Source organism: Rhinoraja longicauda, chromosome 13 (assembly GCF_053455715.1).
Source record: "Rhinoraja longicauda isolate Sanriku21f chromosome 13, sRhiLon1.1, whole genome shotgun sequence".
NCBI lineage: Eukaryota > Metazoa > Chordata > Chondrichthyes > Rajiformes > Arhynchobatidae > Rhinoraja > Rhinoraja longicauda.
This window is the reverse complement of record NC_135965.1, coordinates 31,596,013-31,623,979: the sequence shown is the minus strand read 5'-3', so window position 1 is coordinate 31,623,979 and position 27,967 is coordinate 31,596,013. Positions and strand designations below refer to the sequence as shown.

At 41.0% G+C, this 27,967-nt stretch overlaps 1 protein-coding gene across 1 annotated transcript; it reads right to left on the bottom strand.

Annotated features, from left to right (window-relative positions):
* Positions 1-40: 40 nt before the first annotated feature.
* aire (autoimmune regulator) lies at positions 41-27,967 on the bottom strand. The gene is made up of 17 exons (XM_078409798.1): positions 27,785-27,967; positions 25,778-25,889; positions 21,061-21,108; positions 20,800-20,923; positions 20,514-20,552; positions 17,350-17,497; positions 15,470-15,644; positions 14,309-14,467; positions 12,092-12,163; positions 9,148-9,287; positions 7,275-7,393; positions 6,102-6,210; positions 5,000-5,188; positions 3,791-3,927; positions 2,304-2,400; positions 1,089-1,175; positions 41-121 (listed from the first exon to the last, which is right to left on the bottom strand). Exons 1-17 carry the CDS (start codon positions 27,965-27,967, stop codon positions 41-43), a joined length of 2,019 nt encoding a protein of 672 aa, XP_078265924.1.

Below are 27,967 nucleotides of genomic sequence, written 5' to 3'. Positions count from 1 at the left end.
TGCTTGGATTAGGTCAGCCCCTCTACGGAGAAAGCCTCCATTAATGAATGAGGCTGGGGCTCTCAGCCAAGGGCCGGGGTATGTTTTGCAGAGCCCACTGCAAGATGCCATCAATCGAGCCCTGTGACAAAAATCAAAGAACAAAGTTACAAATATCAGGTTGGATTGCACACCTAACCACATGGTCATGCCAACTCAATGTCTGAACAAGGACAATGTCAGTACTTGGGCAAAGTAGATGACTGGAGGCCATGCACAAGATAAAATCTACTCAGACCACACTGGGTATAATCTACATGCCATTCAAAATATAATAGTGACTGCTTGTCTTGTGCAAGGCAGGCTAAAATTGCACTTGAAGTGTGAAGTATATGCTCCTTAACAAATGTTTTTTAAATAACATCGTTCAGTTAGCACAAACCAAAACGATATATATAAGCAGGATTTACAGAATAAAGGTTGTCAAGGGTTACGGGGAGAAGGCAGGAGAACGGGGTTGAGAGGGGAAAATAGATCACCCATGATCGAATGGCAGAATTCTGCTCCTATGTCTTCTGGTCTTGGGTGCAACACATGCAGAGTTTTATTACTGAAAGTATAAGCCCATAGAAAAGTTTGGTAGAATCAGGAGCTGCATGAAAGAGAATGAAAACTGCAAAATAATGATATTGGAATGAATGAGAAAGTGGGAAAGGAATCTCAGTACAGTGACTTTTTTCCTTATTTTGCTCCCTGTCATTTACCATCAGCATCATCAAAACAATCAGAATACCTCATTCTCACACTGTCCATTATTGTCCAATAAGATGTTGTGTGTACTGGCGTTCTCTCAGGCAGTGCCCTCTAAATAAATTAATATAATTTTACATGAACAAGATATATTGTAAGCCTATGTAAATGCAATCACATAATGTGAAAGGATCGTGTTTGATCCATCCAGGCACAGTTTGATACACTGTTAACCAGCCCCAGAGTTTGAAAGGACATTGGTTTGGTCCATCAAACCACTCTGACCTAAATTATGAATGCACATTGTTAAACCCTCTGCCATTCTGCAGTTGTTTCTTTTGTAGTTCACCTAAGCTCACCTCTCTGAAGATTGAATCTAATTCTTCCTTGTTGAGGAGGTGCTCGTTGCCAAATGAATCCATTTCTGGTTCTTGTTCAACAACCATCTGATGTAAAAGAAAAAAAATCATGAGACTGAATGTTAAACTTGGTGGAGAAAATGGTATGCTTCAGTGCAATTGCAGGTCTGATGTGGATGCAAATGTGGTCAAAATTCCACTACTGCTCAAGCTATTTCCATTTTACCAAGTGTAAAATCTATCAGAACCAATGCTATTCAACAGCAATTTAGATTCTAAATAATTTTATAAAATGTTTGAATAGATACTCGGTATTTTAAAATATCAATGGTATGGTTAAAACAGCAGAAAGTGAGTTCATCACCATTTTAATATATGAAGCACAGCAACCATTCCTCTCATAGAATAAGATAAACAGCTGTAGAAACGAATAACTGCAGATGCTGGTCTATCCCAAAGATAGACACAAAGTGCTGAAGTAACTCAGCGGATCAGGCAGCATCTCAGGAGAAAAAGGATGGGTGACATTTTGGCTCGGGACCCTTCTAGAGACTGAAAATAGGGGATGGCGGTGGATGGGTGAAAAGTTCACACCTTCCCTTGCAAACAACGAGCCTACCAGGGCACCTCCCTGCCTCAGGTCATCTGTTGCGAAACCCTGATTGGTCCTGGTCTTTTCTCGCCTCCAGCTCTTCATCCCCACCCCCTACTTTCAGTCTGAAGAAGGGTCCCAGCCTGAAACGTCACCTATACTTTTTCTCCACAGACGCAACCAGGAAGTGGTGCTGAGTCTCTTGAAAAGCATTAAGGTGGATAAATTCCTAAGCCTAATGGGATCTATCCCACGTTATTGAGACAGGCAAGAGAGGAGATTGCAAGGGCCTTGACAAAGAGCATTGTATCCTCTCGCCACAGGCGAGGTCCTGGAGTACTCCCCCTCCCTCCTCTCCCCCCCCCTCCCCCACCCACCCTCACCCCACACACACAATCAGCCTGAAGCAGGGTCTCGACCTGATATTTGCCAATCAACATCTCCTTAGCTGGATCTCTCCTTACACTTGCCAGCTCTTGCCCGACCCTTACCTCTCTACTAACTATTCCCTCTCTTGAAGTAGTATCCCAACCTGAAACACCATTTGTCCATTTCTCTTCACTGATGTTGCCCAATCCACTGAGTCTCTCCACCATTTTATTCATAAAGTATCTTTAACTCACCGAGGATGTTTGTGTCGTTGGATGTTTCTGATGCACGTCAGGCTCAGTTGTTATATTCAGCGCTGCCATGTTTGAACATGAATTACATTTGCCTGACCTATGACACAGTTAAAGTCATGAACTCAGTGACGGTCTCAATGCAGAATGAACTTTTTGTATTTCTAATTCAATGTCAGATAGTGTAAATTTGATGCCAGACCTTTTTAAACGTGGAAACACAAGAGACTACAGATGATGGAAACTGGAGCAAAAAAACGAGCTGCTGTTGGAACTCAGCGGGTCAAATAACATCAGTGGGGGAGAAAGGCAGTTCCTTCCTCACCCACCCTCCTCCCCCCACAGTTTTTGCTCAACCTACTACGTTCTGCAGCATTTTGATTTTTGCTTCCATTAAACTTGCCAGTTCTATTATTTTTGAATGCCCCATCATCCACATCTTGAGGTCATTATTGACTATTATCATCATTGGCACAACCACATAAAATATTAGCTGCAAGACCATGTCTGTGGCCAAATATTGTGACATGACTAATATATCTTCTGACTCTACAAGGCTTTCAACCATCAGATAACAGGAACAGATAGAAACTGCTCCAATTTCCTACATTTGTGCAACTCAAGTAGCCCAACACGTCACAGTAATGCAGTCTGCTTGATTTGTATCCTTTCCTCACCTTAAATATTCACTTCAGCATTAGCATGCTTACAGTTAATATTATTTCCCTCAACCTGCCAAGATTATTTTGCTACCTGTTCTCAAAACCACAACCAATTTCAATTTGAACATTGGTTTTCAAACTTGCTGGGGTGGGGATAATGGCATATTTCCCTGGGCAGGGTGACAGTGGGAGAGGTAGGGGATCCCATTGCATATAAAATCAGCAAGATTTTTGCATAATGAAAACAGGTTTCAGCCTTGTGGTAGTAAGCCAGCCTTCAAGTGTCATTAAATTTCTTGGGTGTTGTTTTGTTTTTGTTAAAATTAACAGAATTTGCCAGCAAAAGATCTACTGTGTGCACAGTGGTGCGAATAGCAATATAATGCATTTTATCTGTATATTTTTTAGCAATTCTGGTATTTTTTTAAATATTGCCTGCAATTATCAGTACAGCCGGTATTTCAAAGAATCAGAAAGCTGAATAAGAATTCCAACATTGTTCCTCACTCCGACTTTATTCAACAAGCACTATTATTGCAGTTTTTAGTAATGACAGATTGTGAAGCCAAACCCACTCGAAAGCTAAGAAACCCCTCCTTGCCATAAATGAATGTGTCAGCAAAATGCTATGGAGAAAAACATCAATCATCAAGCCACTTCAGGTTATTCTTAGTCTGTTAGCCAAGTCCTCTTATTGAGCTAAGCAGGCAAATGCTGCAGACCAAGTTAAGTGTTAGACGGATAGAAGTGTTTTTTTTTGTTTGATGGAGAGATTTTAGGAACTGTACTCATCCAGGTCAGTTCAACATATTAATGATGAGGACTTACCTCACATTCTCTGGGCTGGATGAGAAGTGGCAGTGGAAATGGAAAGTCCCTTGGCACTGAGTGCAGCGTTTTAGATCTCCACTGGCTTTGCACACCCCACAACTGGAATTGAATATTTCATTATCACTAGTCCGCACCTGAAGGTATGAACAGAAAACATTCAGCACAGCATTACTCTCTTGCAGGCAGGGTTGTTAATAGGAATAAATATTGTTAGTATAGAGACACGAGAGGCTGCAGATTCTGGAATCCTGAGTAAAAACAAGATGCTGGAGGAACTCGGAGGGTCAGTCACAACTTCCCCAACAAAGTCCTGTCGCTCCAAGTTACAGTCAACAGTAAACTAAGTGCTGGAGGATCTCAGTGGCCAGGCAGCATCTATAGAGGAACTGGACAGATGACGTTTTGAGTTGGGACTCTTCTTGAGGCTGAAGAAGTTTCACGACCCGAAACATCGAATGTCCATTGCTTCCTGCACTTAGTTTATTGTTAACTATAGTCTGGAGCAACTAGGCATTTTTGAAGAAGATGTTGAAAAATTTGAGAAATTGGTGTAGATGGGAGTGGAAGAGGAATGGCTCCAATGAATGGGAAAGATAGGAAGGAAAAGGAGGCAAGATTGAGTTGAAGGAAGGAGGGAAAAGGGAATTTTAAAAAGAGCAGAATTAGAAGGAATAACTTCCTTGGATGGAGAAGAGAGAAGGTGAAACCATAATTAGGAAGAGGGAGAAAGAAGAATGTCACTTCACTGCAGGCCTAGAGGTAGAAAAGCAGTGAAAAGATAGGAACAGACAGCACAGGGAATACAGACAATGATGGTTCACTGGGGGGAGCAGGGGCAAGGAGAAATTCTGATGATATCAGGATATACGGGGTAAGGGGGGGAGAGTAGGAGGAGGTGGTGTGCACAAAATCTCAAAACGCAGATTGATGTTGGGAGACAAAAAATTAGATCAGTATTTATGATGGCATGTCAATCTGAAACTATGGCTCCAGGACAATGATGTTCGGAAAGGGTCAGCAGCTGATGGTGGACGTGAGAGACTATGACTATAAGGTGAAGAAAAAAAGTACATTTTGTGTAGAGCTGGGAGAATGCACACTCCAAGCTGTGAGCATGGGTTGGTTTGCGGGACAGTGAATGAAGCGCTCGATGACTGGAGGAGAAGCAAATGCCAACCATATGATGTAACGTTCATAATGTGTTACCTGTTGCTTCTCATTGCCAGTAAAAGGGGTTGAAGAGGAAGATGAAGTTGAGGAGGGTGTTGAAGATGATGGTGTACTTATTGCTGTAGAGAGGGGTCCAGAGCTAGGAGGATGCTCCCTGCTAGCAAATGATGTTGATTTCAGCAGCTGCTCCAACTCCCCCACCAACCTCTGCTGGTACAAGACCACCTAGTGCAGAAAAAAACAGTCACTGCATTGAAAAGAGAATGGATCGACCAGGATCCGGTCTGGATAAGATGATGTGCCACCAGCAATTGAGTAAAAGCATGGGAGAAATAAATATTCTCAGTCAGATACTATTTGGGACTGGTATGAGTGTACCACAAAAAATGTGCTGTGGAGATTAGTCTGAAAAGAAGTGGTGAAGCATGATCTGTGGGCGGCACGGTGGCGCAGCGGTAGAGTTGCTGCCTTACAGCGAATGCAGTGCCTGAGACTCAGGTTCGATCCTGACTACGGGCGCTGTCTGTACGGAGTTTGTATGTTCTCCCCGTGACCTGCGTGGGTTTTCTCCGAGATCTTCGGTTTCCTCCCACACTCTAAAGACGTACAGGTATGTAGGTTAATTGACTGGGTAAAATGGTTTTTTTTAATTGTCCCTAGTGTGTGTAGGATAGTGTTAATGTGCGGGGATCGCTGGGTGGCGCGGACTCGGTGGGCCGAAGGGCCTGTTTCCGCGCTGTATCTCTAAATCTAAAAATCTAAATCTAACCAGAGAGGTTTTTGCCCCTTTGCTTTCTGATGGCAGAGCACCTGGCTTACTTTGGAGGAATATATTTTAGCAGTTCATGATTTCTATAATTGTTAATTCCCCACACATATTTTTTTCTTGACAAATAATTGATGCTATTTATTTTGAACCTTTAAGATGAAAAACAATGGGTTGATGGCAGCAATCTTCCAGTTGACTTAGTCTGAAGAAGGGTCTTGATCCGAAATGTCACCCATTCCTTCTCTCTAGAGATGCTGCCTTTCATGCTGAGTTACTCCAGCATTTTGTGTCTACCTTCCAATTAACTTAATTCAGTTTAGTTTATTATCATGCGTACCGAGGTACAGTGAAAAGCTTGTGTTTACTTACTTGGACTCCAGCTGTGCCTTGTGATTGCTGACTCTTTTCAGACACTGCAGTTAATGTAGCTCGAGTGTCACCATCTTTGCTTCTACAAGACAAACATCTCCAGGTGCCACTGAGCAGACAAAGAAACACAATCAATAGATGACATAGCTCGGACCAAAAGTAGGAAGACGTCAGAGGCAAAAAGGCTTGATCAAATTTATTCCAAATGCATGTTTATTAACCGATAGTAGTCTTAAAATGTAAATATAAGAATATTATAAAATGGGCATTGAGTGTTATAATGGAAGTTTCATACAGGAGGACAGTCTGTAACCTTTGGATATTTTCACTGAGAATGCTCATGAACTCAACTTATGCTTAAATAAAAAATACTTAAGAATGCCAGACAACCTGGTTAAGATACATTGAAAAATTGACATGTTATAATCCAAGGGTAAAAGGAGTAGGAATTAAACCAGAAAAAAAGTACTAGGCAAGCTAATGCTAAGGGCTGGAAAATCCCATTTTATGAAAGAGAAGTAGTGTTTATTAAATTAATTGTAATTCTCTAATGATGTGAGTTACAGTGGGAACCAATAATATGTTTGGATTTACAAAAACATTCAATAAATAGTCACATAAAAATTAAAGGCTTATGGAGTTGGAGCATCATAGCTTGAGTTTGCAGGCAGAGAACAGAGATAATGGATAAATGGGCCAAGTTGTAAATACTGGAAATGTCTTTGTTCATCTGTAGGAATGACATAGACAGAGAGACCAAATCTGATGTATCCTAGGTTGCTAGACAGGTGGGAAAATACATCTTGGTCACTAAAAGTATGTAAAGGAAGAACAAGTCAGATGAGTGGGTAAGAAGATAGCAGATGGTACATAAAGACCAGATTTGAAAAGGAGAAAGAATACTAAGACATAGAGAGAAGAGGGGTACGTTGTGAAGCCAGAGGAAGGAATGTGGGTGAAAGGGGATGAGGGGACGGAGAAAGGTTAACTGTTGCTGATCCAAATTGAAAGTAATCCTACTGTGCTCACAAGTGAAGACTGACAGGTTGGGTGAGGAAACAGAGATATTCAACATTGGACTTTAAGAAATGAACTGGCAGAATGGCCTTAACAGTTCTTTTATTATTTATGATTTTATGAAGTGATGTGCTTTTCCACAATCTTACTACTTACTTGGGTATTTCTTTGATAGGAGGGATGAGACAATTTAAGTGGAAGGCTCTTGGACAACCATCACAGCAGATCAGTTCACCTCCATCTCTGCATATTGCACATTCATCATCATTCTTTGGCTTGGATGAAAACAAGAAAAGGTTGCAAGAAGAATGTTGGAGTAAACTATCATTTAATACAGCATTGAAATGTTTATACTGTAATTTAATTCTACCAACAGGTCTCTGACTATTTTGATTCACTCTGCTCTAAAGCAAATGTTGGAAATTTGAAACTTCAATGCTTAGCCCTGCCTTTCATTTTGTTAACAAATGAAGAATGATAATTTATGCCAATGATCCCCTTCTCTTTAATAATCACACTGTATTAAATCGTGAAAATACACAGCCAGACAGAAATCCCCTAAACTTTCTCAGGGTGCTTGTAATATAGTGTGCAAAGTTTAAACCAGTCCATAATTCACACTATTATGTATAATGTTTTGTAATGTTCTCAAATGGTTGAGAACTTCAAATTCCTTGTTGTTAATAATACCAACGATATATTGTGGATCAACCACATTGATGCGTTAGCCAAAAAGGCAGACCAATACTTCTATTTTCTGAGGAGATTGAGGAAATTTGGCATGGCTCCAATACTCTTACAAATTTATATGAATGCACCATAGAAGGTGTACTGTTAGGTTGTATCACAGCTTGGTTTGGGAGAAGTTCTGTCCAAGACCACAGGAAATTCCCGAGCCCAGTCGATGTAGCCTAGTCAATCACTCAGACTGGCAAAAGCAGCCAACATACCAAAGACTTTTCCCACCCCAGTCATTCCTTCTCCTCCCAGCTCCTGTTCAGCAGGAGGGACTGAATATTGAAAGCGAGCAGCATCAGACTCAGTAACAGCTTTTTCCTCTCTGTTATCAGGCTTCTGAATTGGGCCTTCCATAAACTAGCACACTGTCTGATGCACCATTGCAGACATTGGACCTAAACCCTACCCCTAAATGTTGGGACCATTCTCATTTGTCTGTATTATTCTATCACGATCCATTCAGATTACAGGGGAAATAAATTAAACAGGGCATGAGTGGGGGGGAGGGTGCGGGGGTTGGAAATCATATAATCCTTCCAGAATCTCCCATTTAGTTCTCAAACTCAGAGCCTTTTTGAAGCTCTTCACGTCTATTTAACCACCAATGTTAACAGCCAAGTAAAAATCTAGTTGGGAAAAATATGTAAAATTCCGTTGAGAACTCCCTATTGATCACATACTTCTATTGGCTGCTCCACTCTAATCTCAGTTATTTGCTATTGCGATTATTATATAAACCTTTCTCAGCTTCAGACCTGATTATTTCAATGTTCTTCAGATTAGAATCTCATCCTTCATGTTCTGCAAAGGGAAGGCATTCTGAATACTACTACCCACCAGATTTTGTTCATCATGTCACCTATATTTATTAACCTACTTTGACTCTTTTTCTGCGAACTAAATGTTTAAGTTCCCCATTGCATCATTTCTTATTAACTCCAAATTCATTTAGCTCTACTCTACAACCATTGCTCTGACTCTTGTCTTTTGTCCCACCATCTGTGGCTGTACCTACCTCACCCCCCAAAAAATCTATCTTTTCAAAGATACTCTTTGAGCAAGTTCATGATAACTCTAATCTCTCCTTTTGATGCAACCTGAAACTTTATCTGCTGAAGTACTTTGGCTCTGATGAATATTTCCTGCATTCTCTGCTCATTTTTCTATTTGGTTCCGTGTCTATTTTTGCCTGATTTATGAATCAGTTTAGTGCTTTGTCTTGTATTTTCAACATTAAAGATGATTATGAATGTACCTTGTTATCGCTACCCTTCTGCAATACCTGACTCACCCCTCTGAGATGTGCCAGGGGTGTTCCTTTATAGCGTGCAGCCATCTTCAAGGTTTTGCTTCGACTTTTCCCTCCAAGATCGTCGGTCTTATTGAGTGTGTGTGTATCTCCACCAAACTTAATTCCTTTTTGTGAAATTCCTGCATGGAATGTACTGTAACTCATTACATCATTTTGGAAGGTAATTTTGTTCAATGTGCTTGTTCTGAATCTGTAAAATAGCTACCCAAGCATTCCTGGCGCAGTGAAGCAGCAGTTAGTGATGCTGCCTCATGGCCTCAGAAATCTGATCTTGGAGTGTAGACATTCTCCCTATGACCACATGTGTTGGCCTGCAGTGCTCCCGTTTCATTCCACATCTCAAAGTGGTGCTGATAGAATAATCCAAATGATCCCTCACGGAGGTAAGTAGCAAAAAGAACTAAATGAGAGTCGATGGAGTGTGCGAGAGAATAAATTGAAGTGTTATGGAGAAGAACAGGAATGGAACTGATGGGATTGCTGTGCTGTTTTGTACAAATTCTTGCCTTTCCATTCAATATTTTTATTAACAAAACCAAGAATTTCACATTTTTCTGGTAGTTTTCTTAACCCTGCCACTTTCAAATGTTTCTGAAAATGTACTGTTTACATTTTTATTATCTTTATTCATTTTTCCGACCAAAATGCACCAAGGCCCGTGTGGTATGGGATATAGGGATAAAGGGATAGATTTCTTATTTTCATGCTTCTTGTTTCCATTTACAAGCCCAAGGATCCTATCTGACTTTTTAATAGCCTCATCTACTTGTTCTACCATACTCAAATCCTGGAATACTTGAAACCCTGATCTATTTTACCAATTGGCTTATATCATCTCTCCTCATTCTTCCTTGTAATAGTTATCATTCCATTCTCTTGAATTCTTTGTGCCATATTTCTGTCCATGTAACCAGAATTCTACATATTCCCGAAGTGTCACCATGCTTCTTATCATTTGCTACACTTCCAAGATTCCTGCCTTCATAATTTTTTCAAGTTATATCTTGTATACCCTAGTCCAAATCATTAATGTGCAATATAGGGTAAATGGTCCTAATATTAACCCACGGATTCCCACCTTTTGCCAGATCATTGCCCACTCACTTAGCACATCTATAATTCCTCAGTAGCCTCCTTAGGTCCTGTTTACAATTTATTTTCTTACTTATCTTTGTATCATCGGCAAATTTAGCAATCGCAACTTGATCCTAGTAATTTATACACATTGTAAAAAATAGAGGTTCCAACACCCAATCCTGGTCACACACCACTCAGTACTTATTGCCAGAAGGACCGATTTATTCTGCTTCCTGTTAAAACAGTCTTAATTGGAATATTTATTCAACCAACTAGATCTTCAATCTACAGCAAAACATTACCACCTACGCACAAAGCTTTCATTCCCTAACAAGCCTTGAAGCACAACCTTATTAAATGCCATCTGAAAATCTAGTATAGTATGTTCACTGATTCTTCTTTACCCACAAAACATATTGCCCTTTCAGAGAATTCTAATATAATGCTTAGACATGAATTCCATTTCACAAATTCATGTTGCTTTGGCGTATTACATTGAATTTTATTGTGCCCTGAACAAGAGGTTATAACAATTTTCCGATGACAGATATTGAGCTAACTGGCCCTTACTTTCCTGCTTTTTGTCTGCCGCACTTTTCCAATAAAGGTGGGAAATCATAAAGTTTGTAAATCATTATTTTCCAATAGTCATAAGGTCGTCGAAAGATGCAGCATGAAAACAGCGTTTTGGCCTAATGAGACTGCAGTGACCAGCAACCATCCATTTAATCTAATGTGTTACAGGACTGAAGGATTGGAGATGTTGAAGTTGTTGTTCTTAGAGCAAAGAAGGTTATGTTGAAATTTTATGGAGTTGTTTAAAACAATTACTAATTTTATTTCAGTTAATCAGGTGAAAGTACTTGTTGTAGATGATAATGGGAAAAGAAACTGAGGAAACATAAATAAATTACTTTTTACCCTACAAGTTCTTATAATCTGAATTCTAGTGTGTCATGAGATAATAACTTGAAAAGGGTAAATTGATAATGATATAAAACAAAATTATATGGCTAAGGAATAATTTTTGGGGAGCTATGATGAAATAACATGGAAATAGAGTTAAATGAAGAGCTGTTTTTGCGAAGACATAAGTGTCCTAATTCTTTGCTGGGTCATTCTTGTTTCCATCAATAGACAACTTTCAGTTCAACCTCACCCCAAGGCATTTTTCTTTTAACATGCTACTCAAAGAAGAAATTCGTCAAATTGTATTGATTTATGACCTGACTCAAAAACTTGCTTGATGAGAATCCCTTTTGCACTGGAAGCAGGAGGATCATTAGTTGAAAGGCTGTTTTGTTTCTGAACCAAGGAAGTGGTTGACTGTGCTCCTGATGGGAAGGAAAAATAGAAAACAAAATATTTGTTAAAAAAAAGTCTTCATTTACAATTCATTATAAAAGGTCAGAGCAATGCTGCATCCAAATAACATTTAACTTTATTTTCAGTGACATATTGAGTAACATCTCACTAACACTGCTTAATATCTTGCTGAGCTAAAGTTACATTTCACTACCATAAGAACAAATAAGTTGAGAAACAAGATCAAGAGTAACTCAGAGGGCCCAACAAGTCTGCTCCAGTTGTCAAAATAGCATTTCACTAACACCTGAAGATGTATCTTAAAGACTCAGGATAGCATCTCATGGACATAGTAATATTTTAAGATTTTGTTCATGCTTTGTTTTAAAATTCTATAACATGATGCTACCGTGCTCCTGCTGATGGGAGCTGTCTTATTTAGGGACGTGAAATGCTTAGGGGCTCTCCGAATTCTAATAAACTCATTCCCACAGTGTCTCTTTATCTCTATCTGGGTGTGTTGGAAATCGGGGTCACTTACCACTTCTTGGAGATGGCCTAAGAATGTTTGTGTTCTCTGCTTTTCTTGTTATTCTTCCTTTTGCTGCCATTCCTAAAAAGCAACAAGGTTAATATATCATCATTGGAAGAGTCTACAACAAGAATCCAGATTATTCATTGATGCTTTGCTGCTATCTTTTTTTTTACCAAAACATGATTCAGTTGGTATCCCCTGTAGTCATAAGAACATAAGGTTATAAGTCAAGTCATTTGGCCTATCAAGACTAGTCTGCCATTCAATCATGGCTGATCTCTCCCTCCTAACCCCATTCTCCTGCCTTCTCCCCATAATCTTTGACACCCGTACTAATCGTACTAATCACCCATACTCCTCTCAGATTAAGAGGTACACATGTTGCAGCAATATTGTGAGCTACATAATTAAGATTGATTCTTCAGTGTTGTGATAAGTTGATGGTGCAGTACTGACGTGCTGTATTTCAGATAAGGCTTACATTTACCGACTGTCTACACAAGTAAATTGAAAAAAATCCATGGTGATTTTCACTGAAAGCTTTGAGTTTTTGTGAGAACTCATTTGGAGGACTATGTGCAGCTATGGCCTTCTTTCGTGAAGGAGGATTCAATACACATTTCGGAATCTCAATTACATTTATTCTCACAATCACCACCTCCAAACTGGGATTCTGGATTTTAGAGCACCTAGTGTAGTAAAACTGCATTTGGAGTGCCCTATTGGGCGCCAGGAATCAAATAATGATGAGATGCAGTACAGGAAGGAGATTAAGAACCTCATGTCCTGGTGAGGAGGCAACATCCTTTCTCTCAATGTCAGCAAGACAAAGGAGATGGTGATTGACTTCAGGAAGCAAAGCGGTGAAAAAAATCAAATTCCTAGGAGTTAATATCATCAACAACTTCTCTTGTACCACCCATATTGAAGCAACGACCAAGAAGGCACACCAATGTGAAGGCTTAGGAAGTTTGGCATGTCCCCTACAACTCTCACCAACCTCTACAGATGCCAGCAACATAATCAAGGACAAGTTGCACCCTGGCCGCTCCCTCTTCTCCCCTCTCACATCAGCCAAAAGGTACAGAAGTGTGAAAACGCACACCACCAGATTCAGGGACAGGTTCTTCACAGCTGTTATCAGGCAACTAAATCATCCTACCACAACCTGAGAGCAGTGCTAAACTACTTTCTACCTCTTTGATAACCCTCAGACTATCCTTGATCGGACTTTACCTTGCTGGCGTAAATTACCTTGCACTAAACATTATTCCCTTATCATGTATCTATACACTATAAATGGATCGATTGTAATCATGTATTGCCTTTCTGCTGACTGGTTAACACGCAACAAAAGCTTTTCACTTTTCCTCGGTACACATGACAATAAACTAAACTAAAAGGTAATTTTGCATATCCAGAGATAGAACTGGGATGGTGAGGGTGAAATAAAGTTATACATAAATGCAATATTATAGTTATAGAACATGCACATAGCCCATTACACAGGTAGCCAGTCTTCACCATTAGGTTCACCAGGTGAATTCCCGGGATGGCGGGACTGACATATGATGATAGAATGGATTGACTGGGCTTATATTCACTGGAATTTAGAAGGATGAGGTGTTCTTATAGAAACATATAAAATTCTTACGGGATTGTACACGCTAGTTGCAGGAAAAATGTTCCTGATGTTGGGGTAGTCCAGAACCAGGGGTCACAGTTTATGAATAAGGGGTAGGCCATTTAGGACTGAGATTAGGAAAAATAATTCACCCAGAGAGTTGTGAATTTGTGCAATACGCTGCCACAGAAGGCAGTGGAGGCCAATTCACCGGATGTTTTCGAGAGAGAGTTAGATATCGCTCCTAGAGCTAACGGAATCAAGGATATGGGGAGAAAGCAGGAAAGGGGTACTGATTTTGGATGTTCAGCCATGATCATATTGAATGAGCTACTCCTGCACCAATTTTCTATGTTTCTATGTTTCATATGAAAGCTCAGAAGCTAGCATGGACAATATCTCGGTGGTATGAGTCAGACCAAAGGGGGGATGTTGCAATACTTAGTATGTGAGAGACATCACCTAATGAGTGTGTGTTTTAGTTCCTGGAGTTGTGGGTTTGTAGGGCTGGTGTGATTCAGAGAGATGTGATTCAGACTCAAACAATGTTTATGGTACAGTTCTGTTTCTCCAACTGTCCCTCTTGCATTATCTCTTACCCAATGTCATCTTACTGTTTGCACACTTTGCATTTGCAATGGGTGCATTCTCTGCGGGTTCCTCTGGAGATTTCCGCTTCAATAGTAGTCTTGCTGTTACCTGATCAGGAGGCACTTTGGGAATCTTCTTTCCTCGTCTTAGTTTGCTTAGCTCTAAATCTGTAAATTCCAATCAACATGGAGTTTAATTTTTGTTTTCGTCCTCGTGGATTTCTCTGAGTTTTATGAAGCATTCTTTAAACTGTTTACAAGGGGCAGGGTTACCAAATGTTATGGCTGGAGGGAGAGTAAACAATCGGAAAAATCTGAGGGTTGATTCATGAGTTGAAGTTGTCTTGTGAGGAGAGACTGAGAGAGGTTGGCCTTTACACACTGGAATTTAGAAATCTGTGATTATCTCATTCTTCAATAAAATGAAAATCCTGAATCCGATTGACAGGGAAAAAGCTCGAAACAGTTTTCTTGAGTTGGAGCACCTTGAAGTAGAGAGCGTGGTCTTAGATGTTTAGAGATGAGATGTGGAGAAATTTCTTTATGTAAGAGAAAGAAAACTTAGCTAAGAATACACACGTGTGTGTGTGTTGTGAGAGAGTTAAGAGAGGAAGCAGAACAATGTGAGAAAGAAAATATGGAACAATCAAAACAAGAAATAATGAAGTTATAAAAGAAAAAATAATGGGAAGATGTGACGAATACAGAGGTAGAATGTGAATTAAGTTTTGACAGGGAAAGTACAGCACAGAGAAAAAGGATAAATAAACTGCATAAAATAGGCCACATATTTATAATGCATAAAATTATGCATGGGGTTTTACATCTTTGGCAATCTTGACCACTATGTGCTCTGAGTGCTTAATCATTGAACAAGACACTTGGATTAGGCATTAACCAAAATCAAAAAAACAAATTTGAACCATTTCTGCTCTCCATTGGTGGCAATACCATCAATGAATTCATCACCATGGTTTGCTGGTTTATCGGTCATAACATGCATCAGCAATTATTCATTTCCATGGAAGGTCTGATTGAATGAGACGGGTGAACAATAAAGATTTGGCGGCCAATACTCTCAAACCCAATAATGAATATCTCCCACGTCATTCCATACTTATTTGTTCCCCGTGTGCTAGGTATAATATAGACAGAAGTCACTGCACTGACCTTTTGAAAAGCTCTGATAAACTGGCTGGAGTTTAGGATAGCGCTCCAAATTATAATCTTTGAACAGATTTCTCCAGAACTCCCTGATGGAGCTGTTGCTCTTCTCCAGAAGCCAAGTGAGGACAGCGTACACAGCCTTGTTGCTGCCCTTCTGCTCCTTCAGTTGCAATGTTTCCTGTGGGAGAAGGATTATTAACTTTGCAACAACTTGAAACCATTCAGGATATTTTAGTCATGATAATTTGGGCTGATGGGTATGGGGGATGCAAAACGATTCCTCTGTCAATCACATTTAAAGTCAAATTTTAAAAGTTTCTCTTTCACTTACAGTTCTTTCACAATTTTTAACTGTTTATTTATCCTTATTTTTCTCCCTGCTGTACCTTTTCTGTCAAAACTTAATTCACATTCTCCCTCTGCATTCATCACAATCTCCTTCCTTTTTTCTCTGATAACCATAATTTCTTGTTTTCGTTGTTTCATATTTTCTTTCTCACATTGTCCTGTTTACTTTCATAACTCCCTCTCTCACAACACACACACACACACACACACACACACACACACACACACACACAACACACACACACACACACACACACACACACACACACACACACACACACACACACACACACACACACTTATTCTTACCTACATTTTCTTTCTCTTACATATGCTCTCTCATAATCTCTGTTATTCACATCCCTGTTGGGGATCTAAAACTATGAAGTTGATTTATGGTAGGGAGGTAAAACAATTCCAGGGACCCGTTGAATACAGTAAACTTTCATTGTAACAGACCATAGGTGGAGAGGGGGATGGGGGGGGAGGCGAAAGGTGTCCGTTATTGCTGATTGTCCATTTTAACTGAGTGGGATGTTATCATTGTATAGTAGAAGAAGCAGCCAATTGCAGTTGCTGGATAAGACACAAAAGGTCACAAAGTGCTGGAGTAACTCAGTAGGGCAGGCAGCATCTCTGGAGAACATGGATAGGTGATCTTTCTCCAGACTTTCGGTCCAGAACTGGGCCTGGAATCCAGATGCGTTGGCAAGAGGCGAGGATTGGTGGAGTCAATAGTCAGGGCTTGTGGGTGCAGGTAAGGGTGGACAATGGCGGTGGTGGCAACAGGCGCGGCTTGGAAGCAGCGGAGGAAGTGATGTGGGATAGCAGTGGCAGCAGTAGGTCCAGCCTGGAAGTGGCGCGAGCCGGGGGCAGCGAGGGCAGCCGTCACTAGGTCCATCCGCTATAACCAACATCCGTTATAAAGAGGTCTGTTAAGACGAGTTTACAGTTACAAAGAGATCAGTCACCCTCCTGGTTGGCATGCATCTTCATCAATAGACATAATTGTAAAAAGGGGTTAAGCAGCTGATATCAAGTACACAAGGCCTGAAGCACTTGATAGAAAATGATGCGCACTTGCCATGTGCCTTGGTTGATGGAAACCAACAAATCGCATAGGCATGTTCTGTTCATTTAAACTTATTACTGTGCTTTCCATGAAGGATGCATGATTGATAGATTCTTGATTAGTGTGGGTGTCAAGGGTTATGGGGAGAAGGCCAGAGAATGGGGTTGAGAGGGAAAGATAGATCAGCCATGATTGAATGATGGAGTAGACTTGTTGGGCCGAATGGCCTAATTCTGGCCCCATAGCTAATGTACTAATGAGTTGCTGGCATCTACAAAATAAATGGTGGCTTAAACCCATGTTTATATTGTCTAACAGCTGTCCAGGTACCATTTGCGAATGCTGTAGACCTCGTGGGATACATCGGTTCTATTACAGTCTTTCTAATACTGAAAATTATATTACCATGACCTGTTACCAGAAGGTTGTATCAATAGGCGGAGTACATGAACCACTTCCATACCTTGAATATTTGCTCTGTGATGATGTCATGATCCACCAGTCCATGTAGAAATGGGAAAAGATCGTCAATGGCCATTGAAATCTCAGTCCTATTCACCTTCAGCATTTGCCTGAGATCCAATTCTAGAGCTTTATCACAGCCTGACATTCTGTGGATAAAGGAGGGCAAGGTAAGGAGTCTAAGGTGAGCAATCCAATAAAGTAATGAAAGACGGAAATAGCTAAATCAGAAATTGTTCCCAAAATGGGAGCAATGCCTAAACTTTATTCTGAGATCATGAAAAAACTGTGAAGCATAGTCAAGAATCTAAACCAAGACCAAAAATTGTAATATAAACTAGAATGTGAAGTTTGTACCAGAGGTTATTTTTAAACTAAAATTAAAAATTCACTAAGCTGGGCCTATGTTACAGGAAGGATGTGATTGTATTAGCAAGGGTGCAGGAGAGAGTGGCAAGTTTACTACCATGCAATGAGAATACTGGTTATTATCTAGGCTGCAGTTGTTTACTTTGAAACAGGAAGATAGGAGAGGTTGAATAAATTATTTTATTTTGTAATAAAGTCAACAATTAAGATACCGAGTTAAGATATTTGGTGGAAAGATTAGAGAGGGTTATTTTCACTGGAAGACTAGTGGCAATCTGCAACTTGTTGACTGAAATGGCTGTGAAGGCAGAAGACACGGTTACATTCAAAGCAAAACACAAACTGCAAGAGGAACTCAGCAGGTCAGGCAGCACCTGTGGAGGGAAATGGGCAAATGACATTTCAACTTGAGACACGTTCTTCAGACACGTTTTGCCACATTTAAAATGTGCCTGATGAGTAATAGAAATGGAACGTCTCCAGAGATATTGACCAAGATTGAGAAGTGAGTTTAGCCTTTTATATTGGCTGGTTCTTGAAATATGGGCCAAATTACATCGTTTGATCATAATTTTCTACATAAAGTGCACAAGCCTTGAACAAAGTTTGAGATTATATTCTAGACCAGACAGTGGAATCAGTGAAGCGTAGAATCTCTGCACAGGTGAGACTATTGCCTCTCATTCGCCAGTTTATTTCTACACCACCGTTTTCCCTATAACTATACAAATTAGTCAATACCCAATATACTTTCAATTGTCTGTTGAAAATTCTAATGCATTCTGGCACCCATGCAGAAGATGTATTCCATCATGTGAGAAATATCTTCCTCTTTTACTTTTTTGCAATGTTTACATCTATGACCTTGGGTACTGAACCATCTGACTGGAAACAGATTCACTTTGCTTGTACTTTTCAAAACGCTTATAGGTTTGAACACCTGAAATTTCCTTGATCTTTCATGCTTCCTGGAAAATAATATCAATTGCTTGTATTTTTCCTCAAAACATATTATCTGAAGTTTGGGAAGTATTGTAACAAATCTCTTCTGTCCCCCTTTCAAAGGCTTCGGCAATGCCCAGCATGAGACAGTAGGGAAAAAAACTACAGATGTTGGTTTAAATCGAAGGTAGACACAAAATGCTGGAGTTACTCAGCGGGTCAGGCAGCATCTCGGGAGAGAAGGAATGAGTGACGTTTCGGATCGAGACCCTTCTTCAGACAAGTCGGGTCTGAAGAAGGGTCTCGACCCGAAATGTCACCCATTCCTTCTTTCCCGAGATGCTGCCTGACCCGCTGAGTTACTCCAGCATTTTGTGTCTCCCCAGCATGAGACACCTTGCTTTAGCAGAGGCCAAATCAATGACTTGGAAAGATTTAGCCAAACTTCCTAGTTTCATTAATACAACTATTACATTCACTTTCTTAATTACCCTTATTAATGTGTGCAGGTGCCTTCAGAGATTTCTGAATGTGTAGCCATAGGTCCCTCTGCTCTTGCATTCCCCTTGTAATGGTACCATTTGGCTTAAACCTCTTCTCTATGTTCTTCCTCTCAAAGTACATGGGAACTAAATTATCTGCTGTCTGTCTTTCTGTTACCGCCTTCCTCATAAGAAATGCATTGTGAGGTTCTTGCTTCATTTTCCAACTTGTTGAAAGGCTGGAGCGATTGGGCTTGTATACACTGGAATTTAGAAGGATGAGGGGGGATCTTATTGAAACATATAAGATAATTAGGGGATTGGACACATTAGAGGCAGATAACATGTTCCCAATGTTGGGGGAGTCCAGAACAAGGGGCCACAGTTTGAGAATAAGGGGTAGGCCATTTAGAACGGAGATGAGGAAGAACTTTTTCAGTCAGAGGGTGGTGAAGGTGTGGAATTCTCTGCCTCAGAAGGCAGTGGAGGCCAGTTCGTTGGATGCTTTCAAGAGAGAGCTGGATAGAGCTCTTAAGGATAGCGGAGTGAGGGGGTATGGGGAGAAGGCAGGAACGGGGTACTGATTGAGAGTGATCAGCCATGATCGCATTGAATGGCGGTGCTGGCTCGAAGGGCTGAATGGCCTACTCCTGCACCTATTGTCTATTGTCTATTGTCTATTTAAAATTGTATGCCTGCAACCAAATCCAGGACATACACATTCAAATATGAACTAATAAAATATATTCTATAATCATACACCACTCTTTTCTGTCTCCCATCCCAAATATGATTGGGTTTTTTTACAAATCCATCTTAGTTCTTCATTGCCCATCTGCTCTGTATTTTCCCTGAGTAGAAATTAATGTTGCCCTTGACATTACCCACACTAACATTATCGTAACTGGCCTGTGGTTACAAGGTTTATCCCTCCTCTTATCTTGAACACAAATACACAATTATTATAAATGGAAATGGCTTTGAGGTAAGTGGTGTCTTCTAAGATTAATTACAACCATTAAGAAAAGGAAAATAATGTTGAAACGTAAGAGAGCAAGTAAAGGGATTTCTTCTTGCATGGTAAAATCTGTAGCTAATGTCATTATTTACTACTAGACTGGCTGGCTTTAAAGAATAATCTGCATTTATTTTTATCAACATATGAGCACCATAACACTTTGGTTCAGAATGACATTTTTCCCCTTCTTAAGAGCAGCTAGGGATGGATGATAAATGTTAGCTTGACCAGCAAAGTCCCCATCTCAAAAGTGCATTAAAAAAACCCAGCCATGAACAGATTTCAAGGAATTATTGATTTTCCACACCATGGTATGGTCAGATGCAGTAAAGTTGAAATCTGGCATCTTCCTACCTTTTATCATTCAGCTGCCATCTGAGGAACTTCACCGAGCTAATAAAGGACAGGGAACCATGCCAATTCAATCTCATTAGAAACCCTCCCATCCATTTGAATTTCTTATGAAAAAGAGAATGTTTTATCCTTTAAAACGGTTCTATTCGGTGTCAGGTCCATTATTTCTCTGTGTAGAGAGGGTCTTGAACATAAGAGCTTGTTATAAATGAATCTTGCACATTCAAGCCAGTTTCAGAGGGTTCTGCTAATTGGTATCTCAGGGAGGAATTCTTATCCATGGTACCAGTTTGAAGCCAGGATACGCAATTTCACATCAAGCATTTTGAAATGTTTCTTAATCATAAACTTCATGAAGAGAGTTTGGAAAGCAGTTGTGGAGGCATTTCCATAGGCCTCTCCACTAGAAGCTGTTTTGAATAAGAAGTTTGACGGTGGAAACAATTGCCCCAAAAGGTTTAATCACTGAGCTCTAAATAAACTCTTTGTACATAGCTTGTTTCAATTACACCAGCGGAGAATGCACCTAAATAAATACATATCTTACTTGACTCCACTGCTTTCAATACAGGATTCCATTGACAGAGCTTTATTCCTGTGGAATAATATACAGCACATTAGACTAATACAATTTATTGCCAAAAAACAGACATTTTAAGCTAATGAACCTTAATTCGAATTGACTGTTGTACTATTAGCTACTGTATTTTAATTTTAAATAGAGTAAAAATGAACTGTATTATCATCAGAATTGTGAACATACCTTTATTACAATGGAGTAATCCCCTGAGAAGTTTCTGGGATGAATGCAGCAGGATAATAGATTTTTTTTTATAAAGCCATCTACAAATAAGCATGTGGAATTTTATAAAAATCTGGTGTAGCCCATTAACAATAACAGGCGGGGAGCTGATCAGTCTTAGTCAGCTGCACTTATAAGTATCTCTCATGACAGCCATCAAATATTCCCCATCCATCATCCACAAAGTTGGTCTGGGTTGGGCGGGCAGAACTGAAGAGTCAGATGGCTGTTTTGAACTGTGAATCTAGTTTACCTGATACACAAATCTGTTTGGCTTCTCCATTAGGTGCACCCACAATGGCCATTAAACCGTGTCCTTTAAAGGGCGCCCAATCCCTCTGGATCACATCCTAAAGTGAAGGAGGAAATAAACCACTCATCCTGAGCACCATTGTTTAAATGGAAGGGTGATTATCACAACAATGTCTTTGATGTCACATGAATGCTTGAAATTAAAGTGATTTTTTAAACAATTTTCTGATGAGGACACTAGTCAAGTCAAGTTTATTTGTCACATACACATACAAGATGTGCAGTGAAATGAAAGGTCACCCACGGTCCAGCAATAAGAGCAATAAAAATAAGCAATTTCACACACAATCACAAAACAAAAAAAAGAAACATCCATCACAGTGAGTCTCCTCCAGTCACCTCCTCACTGTGATGGAAGGCCAGGATGTCTTTTCTCTTCCCCTGCCGTCTTCACCCGCGGTCAGGCTGTTGAAGTTGCCACGTTTCAGGCCACGCCGGACGGTGAAAGGTGTGCAGCGGGTCGACCCAAGCCCCGCGATCCGGGGCGGGCGAAGACGCCGCCGCTGCACGTCGGGGCGGTCGTGGCTCCCGACATTGAAGCCCCCGCCGAGCAGAGAAAAACCCGCGATCCAGGGCGGGCGAAGACGCTGCAGCTGCCGGAGCTCCCGATGTCGGCCCCCACCCAGGGGGCTGCGAGCTTCCGACGTTGCGGCCGAAGCCTCCGGAGCCTCCGAAGGCGAGTCGCAGCCGCTCTCGCAGCGCCACCACAGCCTCCGAAGGCAGCCAGCTCCACAGATGGTAAGTCCGGTCCGCGGGCTCTGCGAACCAGAGCTCAGGTGGTCCCAGCTGGAGGCCGCCAGCTGCAGGTGTTTGGCCGATGGTAGGCCGCAGCGGGAACGGAGACACCACCCAGAAAAAAAGGTCGGGTCTCCGTTCGGAAGAGACAATTTTACAGTCCCCCCCCTCACATAGTACACAACCACAAAAAACACTACATCACATCTACACACTACAATTAAGACAAAAAACAACAAAAAACACAAAAGACAAATGGACTGCAGGTGAACCACAGCTGCTAGGGCAGCGCAGACCTGCATTTATTCCCCATTCTTAATTACTCTTAAGATGGTAATGGTAAGCCACATTATAGAACATTAATGTGTGATAAACGTTCATTTACTGTCCTTTTGGGGGGGGGGGGAGTTGTGGATCTAGGATTTTGATCCAGTATGTCTGAGAGACCTGGAATATATTTCCAAAACAGGATGGAGTGTTCTGGATACCATTTTCTTAATCCATGGAAGCCAATTCTTGGCATATTTCACTGTGCTTAAACTGGGGTTCTGTGCTCATAATTAATTTTGTCTTATCTGTAGATTGTTTTTTTGTTGATAAAAAAAAAAGCTGTAAATGCAGAAATAGAAAAGTTTCCACAGACATGCGATGGAAATGTTGAGCGATAAATGCTGAGTGCAAGAGGCTGATAGCTGCCAGGGATTTCCATATTGGGAGACTAATCCGCAATGTCAGTCTGCTGCTGGGGTAGCAAGTTGATAAACTCCCCCCAACTTATTTTGGAAGTGTAAGGGTTATTTAGTGTGTAACCGTATCACTTTTCAGACTACAGGGTAAAAGTTACTCGCAGTGATGTACCACTTCAAATAAACCTGAAAATTATTTCAGGAAATTTTCCAAAACTTTGTGCATTGCTAATTCCAGAGGGCTTTTGTTTCATCGTTAACATGATCTGTGCATATGCCAGGGTTCTATCCAAACTAATTGTTTGAGCGGGGAACTTCCAACTGTCAGCTGCACCCAGTGTTAACTTAGATCCATTTTGACAAGGTTTCTGATCTCAGAATGGTTTTCACTTTTTCAACATCAGCAGGCAAAATAGTTTAGATTTTGGAAGATGTGGTTTTTAGATTTCTGTGGCAATATTCTGTGTGTTACAATAAATCCATTTTAAGAAATACTCCATGATTGCAGATCGACAGAGATCAGTCCCAAATCATTTAGGGGGACAGTCAGGAGATTCTGTGTCAAGCGAAACTCAAGGATGGTATGTTGCTTACTGGTGCCAGGGTCAAGGACATCTCCAAACAGTTGCAGAGCATTCTCAAACTGGCATGTGAACAGCCAGAGCTTGTTGTACACATTGGTACAAACGACATAGGTAGAATAAGTGATGGTAACCTTTAGAGTGAACTAGACCAAGTGGACCCGTTGGGTCCAAACCTCACCTGCATTGATGCAGCACCCCCTCCTCCCCTCTCCCCCTCGCCCCTCATCCCCCTCCCCCTCCCCTCTCCCCCCTCCCCCTCCCCTTCACCCTCCCCATCCACTCCTCCCCCATCCTCTCTCTCCCCTCCTCCCTCTCCCCCCACCCACTCCCCCTTCACCCCTTCCCCATCCCTCCCCCTCCCTCCCCTTCCGTCCCCTCCGCTCTCCCTCTCCCGCTCCCCTCTCCCCCCTCCCTTTCGCCCCCATCGTTAAATATTCTCTCCCAGATACCAATTCCAACAGCACCTGTACAGTCACACTGGCCTCTCTCTGTTTGTATATTTATTTTATTTCTCATAATAAAAGTTGTCACTGTGCCTCAGAGTCATTCCTTGCCACACACCATTGACCATATGATAGTGGGTGGAATGAAGAGGTGGTAGGGATGGGCTGATCACAGTAAAATGAGAAAGGCGTGTCGTGTTTGCAGTTCTTTGTTTTCTACATTGAGAACAATTTGTTCACATCAAGAAAGCTGGGGAGAGAGTCTGTGTTGAGGTGGTAGGGAGAACTATATCAAGAGGAGCAATAAAAAATAATATATGTTCAAAGCATTTTTTTCACTCATGCATGAGATAATATAAATGAGCGCACTGTGAAAAACGTTAAAAAGATCACATACATTGATTTATTGTAGTTAAGTGTGTTCATGGATAAATATTCAAGATTACAAGTCTTTGGATTAATTTAAATACAAAACAACAAGATTTAATACCTCCAAACTGCAATATTTGATCATTAATAATAACAATTTAAATTGAAACCAAATGAAATTACATTGAAAATATATGGTGAGAACTTGTTTTTGGCATTTTTTTAAATGGGAAAGTTTGCTACTTAAGGCTCTCACATTTCAGATGTTTTGTGTAACATTACGCACTTGGTTGAGGCTTTCAATTATATACACTTTTACACTTTGTTTTAACATCTCCATTACAATAATCCACATCATTGACTAGAAACATAATTGGACCAGTCACATAAACACCATGGCTGCAACAGAATAATATAGACTAAATATTGTACAATAGTCACTCAGTTCTTCTGACTGAATGGGGGGGAGGGGGGGGGGGGGGGGCAGGGGAATAATCTAGAAGAAATGTGGAGCAAGACAAAGCTTTGAACTAAAGGCCAGAGATGAAAAGACAGAAGATGTGAGGCAAAAAGATTGAAGGGTTGTGAAATGTGCAGTTGATGGAAAGAATGTACAGTAGATGGACGGGAGGGGAGAAATAGGTGTGAGTCCGGGTGGAGCACTGGAGAGGGGGGAGGTAAAAAGGAAGGGGTGGAGAAGGAGAGGGCTTATATGGGTGAAGAATGGAGAGGAGGAGAGTTATGTAGTTATTATGTACTTAAAAATAGTAACGGCCACTGCACATTGTCCATGGTATGTGGGTGAGTGTTAGTATCTGGGGTTAGTTGATGGTAATGTGGAGAAAATAAAATAGGATTTTTGTAAATGGGTGTTTGGTGGTTGGTGATGACCCAGTGGGCAAAATTACCTGGTTCCATGCTGTATCTCTCTTTGCCTCTAATACGTATAAAGCCCAATACCATTGAAAAAAATCCAACCTAATAACCTCTCCACGTTTAAGCACTCACCCACTCTATCACCAGCCTGCCAGGTCTACAGCATGTGCTATCTACTAAACACTATTACTGGTACAAAATAGCCCCGAAGTCCTTTATGCAACCAAGACAGTTCACAGTTCAAACTTGGTGTTTTGTCATGTTTAAGGGCCTGATGGTTTTTCGGAAGAAGCCGTTTCTGAACTTGGAAGTGATGGTTTTCAGACTCCTATACATTGATCACAATGGCAGGACTGAAATGAGAGTATGGCCAGTGTAGTATGGGTCTTTGATGATGCTGGCAGCCTTTTGAGACAGCGCCTCCTTTAGATCCCTTTGATGGTGGGAAGGTCAGTACCCAAGATGGACCGGTCAGTGTTCACCACTTTTTGCAATCCCCTTTGTTCCTGGACATGCGAGTTGTAAACTGGGCGGTGATGCAACCAGTCAATGTGCTCTCTTGTCCACACCTGTCGAAGTTAAAGAATGTACGACATAACAAATCTGCTCAATTAGAAATCTGTGTAACAGTGGTAATAGAGTAAACTCGAAAGAACAGACGGTACTCTCCTGCTCATGTCTCTTATGTTCTTATGTTCTAAGTAGGAGTGACAATATATGTTGACCTTACTTGCAGCACCCCTTTCTATAAACTTTAAAGATGTACCCCTATTAGAAAAATACCTGCCAACCATTTATTTTCCCTACCTTCACCCACAAGGTGATGTAAGCACATTGGCTATTGCCCCTCAGGTCTCTTCCCCAAGGATTGCTTCATGGAACAAGGCAGTGAGCCATTTAATGTCCAGCCTGTGATGCTGTACAATCATTATTGAGACTTTCCACCAGATGTCACTGTAATTACGCAGCACTCTGTACACCCTGACTCAGGGTGTCATGAACCAGAACCGATCATTTCTGCTGCACAGGAGGATAAAACCTGCACACCCAGAAAAAGAAGTTTTCTTATGTGAGTGGGCACAGAAATGGGCATCGATACGGCTTAACGGTCGGTATGGATATGGTGCGCGATTCATTGATTCTTGCTACATGAGTGAAGTGCCATATATATTGGTATGTATTAGTTCTCCCTGTTCCAGCTGTGAGTTAGATTGCCTGCTGTAGGCACAGAGCATTATTCATTATTGGGAGGTGATGACAGACTGGAACCGGTCAGCCTTGAGCGAGAAACCTTCAGCGACACAAAACAACAATCTATTGGGAGTAAACAGTACATGATGATTGACGGGAAAGCGATTGGATGACGGTCATGCAATTTGTCGAGTCACACAGCATGAAACCAGGCCATTCGGTCCATCGCATCCATGCCAACCAGTGTGCACCCATCTGTATCAATCCTGTCTTTTATCATTCGGCTGTGAGCCTTATTCAAACACTCTGGACACATCTAAGATGCAGTCAGTGACTGATTCCACCATCCTCTCATGCAGTGTATTCTGGTACTCACCACTTGCTGGGTGAAAAAGATCCTCCTTCGATCACTTGTAAATCTCTTACTTCTTACCCTAAATCTATGTCCTCTAGTTTTGTCTTCATCTGATGCAGGGAAACGTTTCTGCAGTCTAACCTCTGTGTAGCCCTCATAATTTTATCTATCTTGATCATGTCCCCATTTAACTTCCTACACTCCAGGGAAATCAGACCTAACTTCTCCAGTACCTCCTCATAACTGAAAAGTTCGGAACTTATTTGGAGGTTGGAGTGTATAATAGCCTGATCTTCTTCTTGTGTTTGAGGCAGCAGAAGTTATGAAGCTGCATCTGCTTCTGCTGTCTCTGTTTGTTGTCGTGCGCCTGACTGAGGTCAGTTGACAGGGCTCACCACGGGGAGGTCGACAACGTGAGCCCCAATAGCCTGATGGATATAGGGAAGAAACTGCTCCTGAACCTGGACATTACAGTTTTCAGGCTCCCATACCTTCTTGTGCTAAATGCTAAAACTCACAGACAATTCACACCCTTCAAATACAGTACAATTTTCACTTCAAAATCCAGACAAGAGTAGAACACAATTACACACACATTCAGGAAATAATTCAAACTATGATATACAATAATGCTGGAATACATTGTTCATGCAAAGACATACATCTAAACATCCCCACATCAACCCAGATTCTCACAGGTTCCAATTCACATTAGCATTTAAAATTGTGAGACATCCTGGTGCTTCCCTTTGATGTTGTCGGGGTGACCTACATTCTTGGTTTTCGACAATTAAGACACGTCCCCACTGATATCTCTTCCTTCGCTGGTCCATCATTTCTCCACCTTAGCCTCCTTTACCTAAAGCTTCTCACTGTACCTTGGTACACGTGACAACAATAAACCTAAACATAACTTACACCAAAATGTTTGATTTCCATTTTAAAACAGGCAGTTGATTTAATATCATTTGTTTCTCTGGGGGCTGTGAAATGTTCCTCGTCTGCATAGTCTCCCTTGTCATGCTGACTACTGTCTGAATCGGAGCTACTGGCTCTGAGGCCACCTTCTTTATGTCTTCTTATAAGGTGAGGGTGGTCCAT

What these genes read in the sequence shown, in the direction of transcription:
- aire (XM_078409798.1), bottom strand. Translation starts at nt 27,967, where the DNA reads ATGGACCACCCTCACCTTATAAGAAGACATAAAGAAGGTGGCCTCAGA. An exon ending in TAGGCCATCTCCAAGAAGTG is followed by an intron (nt 9,288 to 12,091) that starts GTAAGTGACCCC and finishes CATTCCATGCAG; the next exon opens with GAATTTCACAAAAAGGAATT. An exon ending in TCCAGCCCAGAGAATGTGAG is followed by an intron (nt 2,401 to 3,790) that starts GTAAGTCCTCAT and finishes ACTGTGTCATAG; the next exon opens with GTCAGGCAAATGTAATTCAT.